Consider the following 13032-nt stretch of genomic DNA (forward strand, 5'->3'; position numbering starts at 1 on the left):
GTTCTCATGTAAGCACTGAGTAGAGCCCTCGGTTCTCATGTAAGTACTGAGTAGAGCCCTCGGTTCTTATGTAAGTACTGAGTAGAGCCCTCGGTTCTTATGTAAGTACTGAGTAGAGCCCTCGGTTCTTATGTAAGTACTGGGTAGAGCCCTCGGTTCTTATGTAAGTACTGGGTAGAGCCCTCGGTTCTTATGTAAGTACTGAGTAGAGCCCTCAGCCAACACCTCGTTAAACTTTCACAATGACAATCTGTAGATTTACTCAAGGTCTAAATAGGCACTTACTAGTGTTGGGACTTAGCCAGTGGCTCAAGCTCAATGTTATCTATTTCTAATGCTACAAGGAAAGAAGACGAGGAAAGAAAGCTGCTTGAGTATTAGTACTCTCAGCCTCAATGATACGTACATCTAAAGCTAATGCTATCCCTCCCTCTCTCAACTATAATACTTTACCTAATGCTAACACTAGCCCTCCCCTTTACTGTCCCCTCTTTCCCAGTATTCCTGACGGGCAGCGACCGCATCCCCATCCATGGCATGGAGAGCCTCCGCATCTCCATCCAGTCCACATCGGCCGAGGAGCACTATCTGCCTGTGGCCCACACCTGCTACAACCTGCTGGACATGCCCCGTTACCAGACCAAAGAGACCCTGCACCGCCGTCTCACCCAGGCCGTGGAGCAGTACGAGGGCTTCAGCCTGGTGTGAGACCCAGTGGCTGGGTCAGTGGCTCCCCCTAGAGGCCTGGAGGACCAGGGGGAATTAGCATGGCTGCTAATGCTAATGTACTTTAATAACAACGCCCTGTGAATGGGGGTGGCTGAATGGACGGATGGGTGGTGGGAAGGGGGCTGCTATTCCATATCACTTTCCCTATACAGTTTACCGTAAGAGATGATATATTTTGAGTTATAATTGTCTTCTATGCAGATTGATGTATATAACTTGAACAGTTTTAATTAAACCAGCTTTTTTGTTGCTTTAAGATAAAAAAAATTAAAAAATGATACATGTCAGAGGTGAACATTGAAGCCCTTTACCTGGGATCTGGTCTTTTACCGCTGTTCTTGGGTCAGTTTGAGGACAGATGATACCAGATTAATACATCAGTCTGGCCTTTTACCGTTGATCTTGGGTCAGTTTGAAGACAGATGATACAAGATTAATACATGAGTGAACAGCAGGCAGACAGTTCCATACTCAAGCCCAATAAATACATGGCGTTCTAATGCCATACCCACAATACCAGTCTATTTCTACATTAAAAAGACTAACTGACCGACTGGAGTTACTTACATGTCCTCAATCTTACATTTATCAATATTTCTTTGATTGCGATGCCGTTAGAGTGATTTTATTACAGTAGTATTGAAGTGTCTTTTTTTTATGGATGTTAAAATGTCTGTGTGCATGTTGTCGAGAGGAAACGCTAAAAAGACACCTCATCGTTACATTATAAACAAAACACAGAAATACAGCTAATCCAAATTTCTTTGATCCCTGTAACCCCAGATTAGGACTAAATAATCTCAATGTCAATCTGGGAGATCTATTGGTGCCACGAGGTCAGAATGAGTGCACATTCGTGGCCTTGCGGATAATAGGTTGACTTGCAGAATATCTGTTCATGGTTCCCACCGGTTCCTTCTATGGTGAGACAGCATTCGGAGCAACGGCATTAGGATTGGTCAATTTGACCTGCAGAATTAGTCTTGGGTCATTGATTAGGTTTAAGGAACAGATTATATTGGGTCATGTTATTAGCAATAACGAACTGAAGCAAACAGCTCAGTAATGTAATGACGTTTGGATGAGGGTCAGGTGACGCTGCACTCTGAACATCTCTGCATTGTTTCCCGGCCACTACTTCAATGACTATTCTCTCAAGTGTATCTGGATCGTGTGTTGATATGCAAGTGATAACTTTGTCTGTGCATTCTGCCTATTCAGTCCTATTACCGAACGTCTCAGCCAATGGAGGTATTGTATCGTATACCGTTTCCTTTCTTCAGCCATGTCTTTCTCCACTGTAACTGGGGTTAAGACAAACATGTCGTAATCTATAGGGATGGCTGGTCTCCTTGTTTGTCTTTTGTTTTAATACATCATTAGCCACAAATTCTCCCAAGGGGAATAATTACTATTATTTTGATGTATTACTCTGTCGCCCTCAGTGTAAACAATGACATAATAAACAAAAAATGTCATAGTGACCTTTTTGTTTATTCAAAGCTGAGCTAGGGCAATACCTGACGGAGGCTCAGTGTGTTCTATTATAGCCTGGTCCCTAATCCATTTGTGCCATTTTGCTGACTAAAGCAGTTGGCAAGACAAACCGATCAGCGACCAGGCTAGGGGAAAAGCCTATTCATTCCTTATTCTTATTTCACCACCGTAATGGCGACAATTCCAAATCATGGGGGTCAATGTTTCTTGGTCAATGTATGCAAATAAGGGCTTATTAGTGGATCTATAACTGGATTGTTTCAAGTATATCATATTTAATTTTGTACCTTTTAAATGGATGACATTTCTTTATTTTTTTCCTGAACAAATAAACGTAATTCCAGCTTGCCCTGTAGTTGTGTTTTAGATCAAGAAGCTATTTTATAGATTGGTCTGGGAATAAGGATTTGCTTGTTGTGGATAAATGAGAGGTGCATATAGGGGGACTTTGTGTAAAGAAATTCATTTTGCTGAAGAGTTTAACCAATATCTGAATGAAATTGCCATGTTCTTTGGTCTTTACATGCATGACATTGATGTGTTCTTGTAGTATTTCCCTGTGAAATGTGTTGCGATTCATCACACCAATTTAGTACCACACAAACACACCAATGAAAACCCAACACCAACAAACTCAGTAAAAATATGTTTGGTTTTATATTATATATACAAAATACATTTACAATTTATGTACTAAAATGTACACACCCATAATTCATTATGTCCACCAGTGTTTTACATTCAATAAAAACGAAAGTCACACTGTTAAAATGATCCATTTTGGAGAAAAAGGAAAAATGTACTTGCTCACTTAGCAATGTAAACATAGATCTGGATCCATATTTACAAGGAACAAATAGGCTATGATAAAATACCTACATAGAGAAAGAAAGCAGCATGCCTTGGTTGAGTATTGAAGGTTCTGCGTTGGGGATTGGCGGCCATTTTGATAGTTATTGGGACTTTTCTTTAAGGATGGATGTTCCACACAAAATGGCCCTTGTCGGTGTTGAAAAGTGCGAGCAAAAATATACCACTGATTTCAAGACAGGATAGCTTATTTTCACACAAAGTGAATAGGAAAAGATAAAACACACCAATGCAAAATAATATACAAGCAGTCAAATTCATAAGTGACTGATGAATATGATCACAATAATTAATTAAATTGTATACATTGATCCACTACACTATTTTGATATGCAATCAGTCATTTTCTTTGGATCATAATAAGACAGACTATTTGTTTTGTATTCTAGTTCTCAGTTTAAACAAATTTACGCTCCTCTGACATTTTCTCATAGTTATGCTAAAAATACACACAATTTCTGGAAACAAACAAATATAAGCATTGATGATGACAACTGTGTTTTTCCTAGGTTAACATCGAGATTATTGCCACGTTCACGTGCTAGTCGGAACTAGGAAAGTCGGAAATGTTCGACTTGCTAACTGGTTGTAGTTATACATGTGCAGCGTTCAACCAGTTTGCAAGTCGGATATTTCAGAGTTTCCTATTTCCGACTTGCACATGAATGTGGCATATGGCACCAATCATGAGTTACATTTTAAAAAATCCATCCATTGGCTAAACTCTGCTAGACTGGTTCTCTGATTGGTTGTTTGCAAGCAGATTGTAACTGTCTGTCTCCCTTACAAAAATACACAATCCCCTCAATTTTTCTGATTACAAAATCTTGTTTCTCAAAATGGCAATACCTTAAAGTACACAATTCCAAATCTAATGTTATACTCCACATTTTAAGACTTTTTTAAATCCAATATAAAAGTCTATATGAACTACCATATAAACATTCAAAGGAAGAAAAATAAATTAAATCAATACAACACTTCGTAAATGTATCCTTTAAATTAGTGATGACTATTCAGTGTAGGGTAGATCTTGGTATCAATCAATATCAAGATGCACAAAAATGTTTAAAAAAATCTTCCTTTGAAAAAAGGTTGGTTTTGGTCCACTCTCTGCGATGGCAGGAAAATGCAGATGTTTCCGGTTCTCAGGGATACAGTATTTTCCTCCACTTCCCCTGAAAAACCGATGTGGGGACTCTGCTCAGGCGTCTTTTAAGGCCTGCTACGTTAGGTTAGTATTCATTCAAAGATGCCCGACATTTTGAGTTCCGGGGTTCTTCTTCTATACGAGGGAAACAACAGACAAGATGGAGTAGCCTCCGGGGCAGCACCTACATGTCAGTTCCAACACCTCTCAGGTCAGTAACTAAGCCATACCGTTTCCCTTCTACAGTTGGGATTAAATCAGGGGGCAACATGTTGGCATCTCCTGAAGCCAAATGTGTATATGGCACAATTGGCACAAGAAAGAAAATACAAATATTGTGAGGGATGATGAGGTGTATCTGTTTTGCTATGGATGGTTTTCCTTTCCATGGGCTGGTGTGGTTCATCTCTTATTGAGACTGAGCCTCATTCATTCCTCTGTCAGTCTTTGATGTTTGATTTTCTTTAGAGGAACTTAGAGGCATCTCCTTTGCTGATGAGAACCTCTATCAGCCTAAGCTTGGCTTTGATGTGCTTGTATTCGTTATACTCTACCGCCAAAGGGGAGCGGTCTTCCTTCTGCACGTTTCTATAGCAACAGCAAGTGGGAGGAAGCAAAATACAAACATTAGCTGAATGGACTACAGTCAAAATGGCTGTGCAACCAAAGATGAAGGACAGTAATGAGTCCTCGCATCATCTAATTGTTTACATTTAGTCCAACTATGACACGAAACAGAACCGGAAACGTCATCTTACCTGCCGTTTTGCCTGAAGAATTGATCTTCAAACTCTCTTAGGTTCTTGCGGATTCTCTTTTTTTCCTCCCGGGCCTCTTGTAGCTGCTCCACTAGTTCCGGCCTGTGTGGGGGGGGGGGGGGAGACAAACACAGCTTTAGGCATCTGAACCTCAAAGGTTGTTTTGACTCTAAAAGGCTTTTAAAGTCCTTCAAGTTGTTTCAATCTTAGTTGTTTAAGAAGTGAACGTTCTTCTAAACACATGAAATACCACAGCTAACTTTAATTGATAAGACATCAACAATAACATGAGACTAAGGATAGCAGTACTTTAATTCTACAATCTAAACTACAATGTCCATGTTATTCACCCATCTAGATTCTTTAGATATAGGTCAATTATATTTAATCCAATTCAACTTAATTTATCCCCTCAGGGGCAATTAAGAAGAGGTCAGTGTCGGTTTGGGTGCTTACATGGTGGCCGAATGCAGGTTGGACAGGCGCATGTCAGTGGTGTTCTTGGAGGGCGAGAGCTCGTCGACGGGCGAGATGAAGCCGTCCGTCTCCTCCTCCAGCTGGTCCAGGAAGCCCAGCATACTGAAGTCTGGACGCACTGTCCCTGTGATCTGGCACTGGGGCTTGTTGTTGGACTCAGAGTCATCCTCAGAGCCATCCTCCTCTTCCTATGGGGACAAAACCAGCGAAGGGGGAGGTCAGTGGAGGGTTAAGGGGGGAAAGGTTGAGCGATGCTGGGGTGAACTCATCGTAGCGCCATGGGGCTGTCAAGGGATCCCCAGGGTCAAGAGCTAGGTTAATGCAAGAGAATCAAGTATTGTGAATCTAATGTTACTGGAATCAGAGCACAAAGAAGAATTTATTCAGTCATTTTTCAGGCACAGGCCAGTTTGATGAGGTTAATACATGTCTATTGTTAATTTTTCCACTTTGAATTTCTTTTAGACGGTCTCAATCAAAACTATTCTAATACATCCACAAATAGCAGCACACACGTGATGAGCATCTCAAGACCAGAGTTGTTTTGACGATCTCCCTGTTTTTGCTTGATTGGATTATTTGATTATCCGATTTATTTTTGGTGTACACACACATTGACACACACCATGCACAGGCAAGTCGCCTTGTTAGTCCTCCTCACACACTATCAAGTTGATCCCAAAGCAATCAATCTAACAAGTCATGAAGCAGCAATCTAAGCATCAAAAACCAAGTTGATATTGAATCAAAACCGCCCTCCACGAGTGCTATGGGCGGCCACCCAATCCACAGGCTGCAATCAGGTTTGGTTGAGAGGTGAGGGAGTAGGGGATTGGAGGGTGCGAGGGGGAGGGAGTTGCGTTCTGATCACTGATTAGTCGAGCACGAGCAGCAGTGTGTCTTCACCTTGATGTCGTCAAAGAAGAGCGCGGCTTCGCCCTCGATAATGGGCTGAAGTTGAGGACCTCTGCGTTTGCTGGAGGGGGAGGCCTGAGGGTTAACAAGGAGGAGTTACCACTCGAGAACTGACCCCAGTTCAGCTCTGACTACAGAGCACATAGAGAAACTGACTGAAAAGCATCCACTACAAACTGATCCTGGATCAGGTTTGTCACTGTAGGAATTTCTTCTGAACACTTCCATGCTTCTTTTGGAACCTGTACCAAGTACTAGGATCAGAATGACCTGCTCTTGTTTGTGGGACCTTGTCACGACCATAATAGGCTTCTTCAGTGAAAACAGCACTAGGCTCTCGTGTGATTTTAAGCCTCTGAAAGGCAGGCTGTGTAACAGGTTCTTAGCTCAAACAGATAAGGGTATCACGAGTCAGCTCTTTAACACAATGAATTCAGCAGTTGACATAACCCTATATGCCACCATGTACATTACATCTACCGAACATAAACGTTTGCTAGATCTCCAATTTATATAATGAGGATTAAATCTATTATATAAAGTGTGTTCTGTACAGTACATTAGGTTCATAACATATTGCGTAATCAAAGTGTTCACACAAGAAATGAAAGGGGAAAACTGGGACAAAACATTAAAATGTTCTTTGTATACCCGTTACATAAACCATATGGAGATTAAATGTATTACAATGGAAAAAATATATTCTAATAACCTTTAATGCATTGGTGGTTAGAGGTTATTGTGAGATTATATATATATATATTTTATCCCCTTCTGGTTTGAATCCAGCCTCAGCGAATCCTTATATCTGATGAGAATCTGAACTCTTGAACAGTGTTTTCTGCCCCTCCGTACCCATCTTTCTAGTCTAGAGGGAGAGTCTGCACAGCTGGTGTGTGTATGTGTTCGTAGTTCCCTGTGGCCAGCTGAGTTGCTGTGGCCCCAGCTTGTCACCTTTGAGCTCTGTTAAGAACCTGTGGATCCACTGAGCCGCTTAAACCGAGTTTAGGCTTAGGGCATTGGCCTTGAGGCTAACCTAGCGCTACGGCTAGCCACTACATACAGTCCTGCCTATGGACACTAATGCTAACATTAGCGTTGTTAGGATTAAGTGCCCACGTAAAGGAGCTTGATCTTCAGCCAATTCTATGTGGTAACCTTTACCACCAGCTCCTCAAAGAGCAACCCAGGAACAACTCTGCTGTGGAGAAAATGAAGGGAGAGAGCTAGCTATACTTACAATGACGGGGATGGTGGAAGCTCTGCAGAGGATCTGTTTGACCAGGCGGTATCTGTCGTACAGGGGCTTCATGATCTGTCTCTCAGTCTTGGTAACCTAGAGAAGAGGCAGAGAGAAAAGGGAAAGGCACATTGTTAGCAATAGCACACCGCTAGACTCCCCTGGGGCGCTACAATAGCACTCTGCTAGCTAGGGCTGACACACAACAACATGCAAGGTAACAGATTCCATCCCCATCAACTCAAATCTTTTTTGTTTTTTTAGTACCTCAGAGGACAACTGGCCATAAACTAGGATAGAAAGTCACACAGGGAAGGCTATGGGTGTCAGAAGTGACACCTTTCCACTTCCTGATAAACAACATTAACGAGGATTAGCCCTTGCAATTAGTCCAATCAAAAACGGATTCCATGTCCCTTCCTTAACAGTTCAATTAAGACGTTAGCTGGCTTTTTGTCCTTTAGCCATTGTCGTCGCTGAGACGACAATACTCGTTACAGCTGTCTAAAGACGTTTGGCCTGCCAATAAAGATATATTGCAGTGCAGAAGGTCATGTTTTCATTGGTATTTCATCCTTTTAATAATGTATTGTTGTATCTGGGTCTCTATGGCTGCATTTATACCAGCAGCCATATTCTAATATTGTTTTTCATTAATTGATCTTTTGACCAACCAGATCAGCTCTGAAAAAGATCTGCTGTGAAAAGATCTGATGTAAATTGGTCAAAAGACCAATTAGTGGAGAAAGAAAATCAGAATATGGTTGCCTGTGTAAATGCAGCCAACGTTGTATCTAGGTTGCATGAAAAGATTGCCTAGTTCAAAGCACACATCTGTGTGCACACATTCTGCACTCCACACACACATAAACAGCCTGGTTCAAGACATTATTCACTCTTCAGTTGTGATCTAGGTCAGGTTTTCCACTGTACAGAGGCTGATTTAATGCATTTGTTGGAATTTTTTTAGCTATCAGTTACTGTTCAGGCAGATGGGTGGGCTATCTAGAAGGCTCTATGAAATAGTTTTGGGGCAGGAAAGGGACAGTGGACAAGACACTCACTGGTCTACCGTGGATGCCTTCGTAGTACAGGAGAGCCTTCTGTAAGGCCACCTTCTCAGCGCCGATCTGCTCCCGGGTCATATCCTATCAGAGGAGGAAGACACTGTTAGCCTTTAGCCGTTAACCATTAGCATTTAGCTATTAACAGTGGTCCGGCATGTACAATAAGCGGCTCCTATCTCACCTTGACGTCCTCGGGCCGCCCCACCTCGTCCCTCTTCTCCTGCAGCTTGTTCTGGACGCCCTCCAGGGTGTTCTCTACCGGAGGCTTGGGCGCCTTCTCCTGTTGGGGCTTCTTCTCCAGCTGGGAGCCAAAGCTCTTGGGCAGGGTGTTGCTGCGCTGGCGAGTCAGCGGAGGGAGGTCCTCCTCAGACTTGTGGAGCTTGTGCTCTTTCAGGTCTTTGCGGAGCTTGGCCAGTTCATTCATCCACTTCAGGACCTCTGGGTTGTCAGCCTTGTCACTGTGTGAGGGCTGTAAACAACAACAACATGATTTATCTTAATCCACAAACAGCAGCAGTGGGTAGTTTGACGTCTTCCCACAACATCTTGACTTCATCAATTGACCCCATTCCTGACACCCCTCCCATCAGCTGAGTCTCATTATGAACTCTCTAATCGTGTTTACTTTGAAGGAAGCCAGTCGAGTCTTATAAATGTCATTTTATATTTCTGTGCATTTCTTTGGATGCCTTTGCTATATCTGCTAATAAGCTTGTTGTGCTGCCCTGCTTTCTCTGATATACTGTAGCTACTTTAGAAATCAATCAGAAAGTGGCTCACTAATTTTTCCTTGCTGTCCAATGTTTCAGCTACGAGGGTCTACTACTTACCCTGTATTTGCGCTCCTCCTCAAACTTCTCCTCGTACTTGTGGATCTTCCTCTTGAGACCGTGGATCTTCTTGGAGAGCTGGGCTGAGGTCAGCTCTTGCTGGTCGTCGTCCCCGCAGGAGCCCAGAGAGGAACTCCTCCTCCGACTGCAGGATAGAGACACAGCCATAGAAATAGAAGGACTGCCTGTTGCTATGGACACAAAGTCACGTTGGACGTATGCACACGCCTTCACTCTAAACACACAATCTGATGGCCACCCATTGTAAAAACACACACGCATGAACACACATCTAATCACACATTGTGACTCCCATATCTTGTAAATAAAACAGTGCCACACAAAAACAGTAACACATACTCAGTCACACAAACAAACCTACACACACACACTACTAGTCCCCAAAGTCAACAGTACTGTAAGTCCATGTTGGTTCCTCACCTGGCAAAGGAGTGTGCATTGGGCGGCGAGGGTGGCACCTCGGTGTCATCTATGTACTGCTGGCAATGACCGTAGGCGTGGAAACGGGGGGACAGCATGGGGTCGCTGTCCTCTTCAATCAGCTGGCGAATCAGGCGGCCCCCCACTTGGGGCGAAATGCACGCCTCCTCGCTGTCCATGCTCTCCCGTTGCCACGACGAGTAGGCCGGGACTGGCTCTGTGGAACACACAGAAAATAACACAGGTTAGTCTGATAATGACAGAACCTCCATGAAAACACACACAAACACACTAAATGTGGGTTAGACTACCATGGACCACTCCAAAACATACTGCACTCTGCACACGTTGATATCCCAAGGCTTTGTAATCCAAAAGGTGATGCAATGAAAAAAAGGCAAGTGACAAAAACAGCACACACACACACACGGCAGAGACATGACCGTGGGCAGGGATGAGGGAGTGACCTGTGGAACTTGGCCGGCTCTATCAGCAGTCGACAAACACTGGCTTATCTCTCTCTCAAACACAGCTAGAGCTCAACATGGGCTCTGCTTGGCTGCAACATCTGAACCACAAACACCACTAAACATAGACAAAGTGAAGTCTAAGTAGAACACAGAAAAATAACGGCTTGCCTATCTGATTGGCATCTCAAGGGACGAGGCAAGCAGTAAGCAGCAGGAATCCAACTGATTGGATCCAAATGAATCAACCCCCACTTTAAGTCTAAACATGGCGGTCGCTCGTCACCTCGGCAACACCTTCTTGGCACCCGCATCTGAGCGCCCTAAAGGTCACTGCGGCATTGCATGATGAAGTTGTTCGCTAAAACTTTCACCACTAACTAATGGCTTACAGAACCATTCGTCTGGTTTCCCCAGCCCCTGGCCTCAGTTCAGCCCCAGCCAGAGTTCACTCCGACTCACCAATAATTACACTGTGGTGAAAATAACCATGCAGATGTCTCTGACCATCCCAATCCCAAGCTATAAATAAATTGGACTGCTCTTTGATGCCTCTGGTTGGGATAATGCAGGAGCCATGGCCTCCCTGGTAGAGGAATGGAATGGCTGTGACTCCAGAGTCAGCCTTGTCCCATATCGGTTTGTGATGACTTCACAATTCCTATGGTCATTGTCATCAATTTGCAAGACAGCGCAAGCAGATATGGGACCAGGCTATACGGAGAGTGACTGGCATAGGAAGAATATTGTTGGACTGTGTATGTGAGTGAGAGAGAGAGAAAGACCACGGCATTGTACCCACAGCAGGACTTGTACTGTATCACAGATCAGTGGAGCACACAGGCTGTTGTTGCTAGGAGAGGAGGGAAGGCTTCACTTCAGATAGCCTAAGCCACCACCACACAACAGCATTGTAAATACAACACTCAGCCAAGGATTGTTCTACTGACTGTGTATGTAGCTGCCTGCACGTGCGTATGTGTGGACGTGAGAGAAACCACGGTATTGTACCACAGGAAAAAGGAGACCATGTAGGATACACTGCACACTGGAGGTAACATAGCCAGAAGGGAAGGTGAGAGCAATAACAACGTCAGGTTTCCATATCACCAATGTAAACATTTAGAAGCATCAGAATTCAGGAAACTCTCTTTGAACACACACACACCCTGTAGCTGCACATGCATGTTTTTCTAAGAAGAGTGGCGGATTGGGGCTCATATGGGAAGTGATTTAGGTTCGATAAAAAAAACCATTTTTTTGTTGGTTTAACATATCTCGAAATGGATAGATAAAAGCTTAATTTGCCATTTGTGTCACTTCAAAGTGACCAAAATGAAGTTTTTACCAATAGTAGTCCTACAACGGTTTAGTTTACAAATTGCAGGTCGAATTTCCCCGGGTAATTTTGACTCATATTGTTGATATTCTCTCGCGCACATAGGCCTATCTGCTGGTCGTCACTACTTACCACTCTAGCCGATTTTGACTTTGTGGTTGTGGTAACTAGTGGAAACCCTATCCGTTCCTCTGATACACACGACTACAGCAACACACCAACAATACAAATATCTACTGTATGTCCCAATATTATACGAGTTGTGTTATACAGAATAAAAGTAGTGGCATCTTTAGCTGCCAAATGCATGTAACGGTTAATATTGGCTCCTGGTTGTCGGTCTGTCTTAGCTACAGCTGATGACGCGCAGCAGCACACATTTGAAAACACCAGAGGTCTGTAACAAAGTTGCTTTCATGTTGCTTTCTTGAGTTTCTGAATTGAAGGAATTGTGTGTGATTTTCATTCACTAATGGATTGAGAATATGTTCCTATAGTGTGTAGCCTAACACTTGGTATCTGGACCTGTTACAGGGTATACAGGGTGAGTTCGTAAATTCACTGTAGAGTGCCAGAACGCACTCGTAGTGTGCTCTGGATGTTCGTAAATCCCGACCGTTTCGCTCTCGTAGCGTTCTGGACGCCCTGACGGAGGAGTAGGATTAATCTGAGCGTTCTAACCTCACAACGGCTGTCAAGCACTCACGCTAACTGGCTAAAGTTAGCTAGCTTGCTAGTTACTTCAAGACATAAATGAGAGAATACCTCATTCTGACAATTTATTTCGCCCTAGCAGAGCTGGTTAGGCTGAATTCATGTTATCCGGAGCGTTGGTGACTAACTGTACTGCTGGCAACAATTTAATTACGATTTGTTTTGCCGACGTTTACTGACACCAGCCATATTCAACGAGTGTTGAGCGTTCATAAATAAATTCATCAGTTATTCTGCGCTCTGGCAAACTCAGCCGAGAGTGCTCTGAAATCGGAGTAGATTGCCAGAGGGAATTTACGAAGGCACCCATAGACTGGAGACCTCACTCAGCACGACTAGTAGTGCATGCTGGACTGTAGACGGTAAATAATATTCACGAAAGCCAGCTAACGTTATCTGTCTGCTGCTGTAAGGCTAGTTGTTTAGTTGACAAGCCAACGCGCATTGCTAGCAAATATGGAGACTTTGCCGGAGTTAGCTGTCTACTATAATTTTTTTCGTCTTAGATGTTAGATGTTAAGTTTACAATTGCAACTTT

At 43.3% G+C, this 13032-nt stretch overlaps 2 protein-coding genes across 7 annotated transcripts in view; one reads left to right on the plus strand and one right to left on the minus strand.

Annotated features, from left to right (window-relative positions):
• The window catches only part of LOC115191762 (probable E3 ubiquitin-protein ligase HERC3), a 34526-nt gene extending 31952 nt beyond the window's left edge, over window positions 1–2574 (plus strand). For all 4 annotated transcript variants that reach the window (XM_029749659.1, XM_029749660.1, XM_029749661.1 and 1 more), the window contains one exon: window positions 500–2574. In XM_029749659.1, the coding sequence (XP_029605519.1) occupies window positions 500–708 (209 nt within the window). In that variant the 3' untranslated portion in view covers window positions 709–2574. The remainder of the gene's footprint in view (window positions 1–499) is intronic.
• Window positions 2575–2859: 285 nt separating this feature from the next.
• The window catches only part of LOC115191761 (protein FAM13A), an 83374-nt gene continuing 73201 nt past the window's right edge, over window positions 2860–13032 (minus strand). For 2 of the 3 annotated variants that reach the window (XM_029749655.1, XM_029749657.1), the window contains 9 exons: window positions 9975–10191; window positions 9534–9678; window positions 8885–9172; window positions 8701–8784; window positions 7637–7732; window positions 6388–6471; window positions 5461–5669; window positions 5005–5106; window positions 2860–4834 (listed from right to left, as the gene is read on the minus strand). In XM_029749655.1, the coding sequence (XP_029605515.1) occupies window positions 4711–4834; window positions 5005–5106; window positions 5461–5669; window positions 6388–6471; window positions 7637–7732; window positions 8701–8784; window positions 8885–9172; window positions 9534–9678; window positions 9975–10191 (1349 nt within the window). In that variant the 3' untranslated portion in view covers window positions 2860–4710. The remainder of the gene's footprint in view (window positions 4835–5004; window positions 5107–5460; window positions 5670–6387; window positions 6472–7636; window positions 7733–8700; window positions 8785–8884; window positions 9173–9533; window positions 9679–9974; window positions 10192–13032) is intronic. The other variant, XM_029749658.1, reaches the window with a different exon arrangement.

This window comes from Salmo trutta, chromosome 4, assembly GCF_901001165.1.
Source record: "Salmo trutta chromosome 4, fSalTru1.1, whole genome shotgun sequence".
Taxonomy (NCBI): Eukaryota; Metazoa; Chordata; class Actinopteri; order Salmoniformes; family Salmonidae; genus Salmo; species Salmo trutta.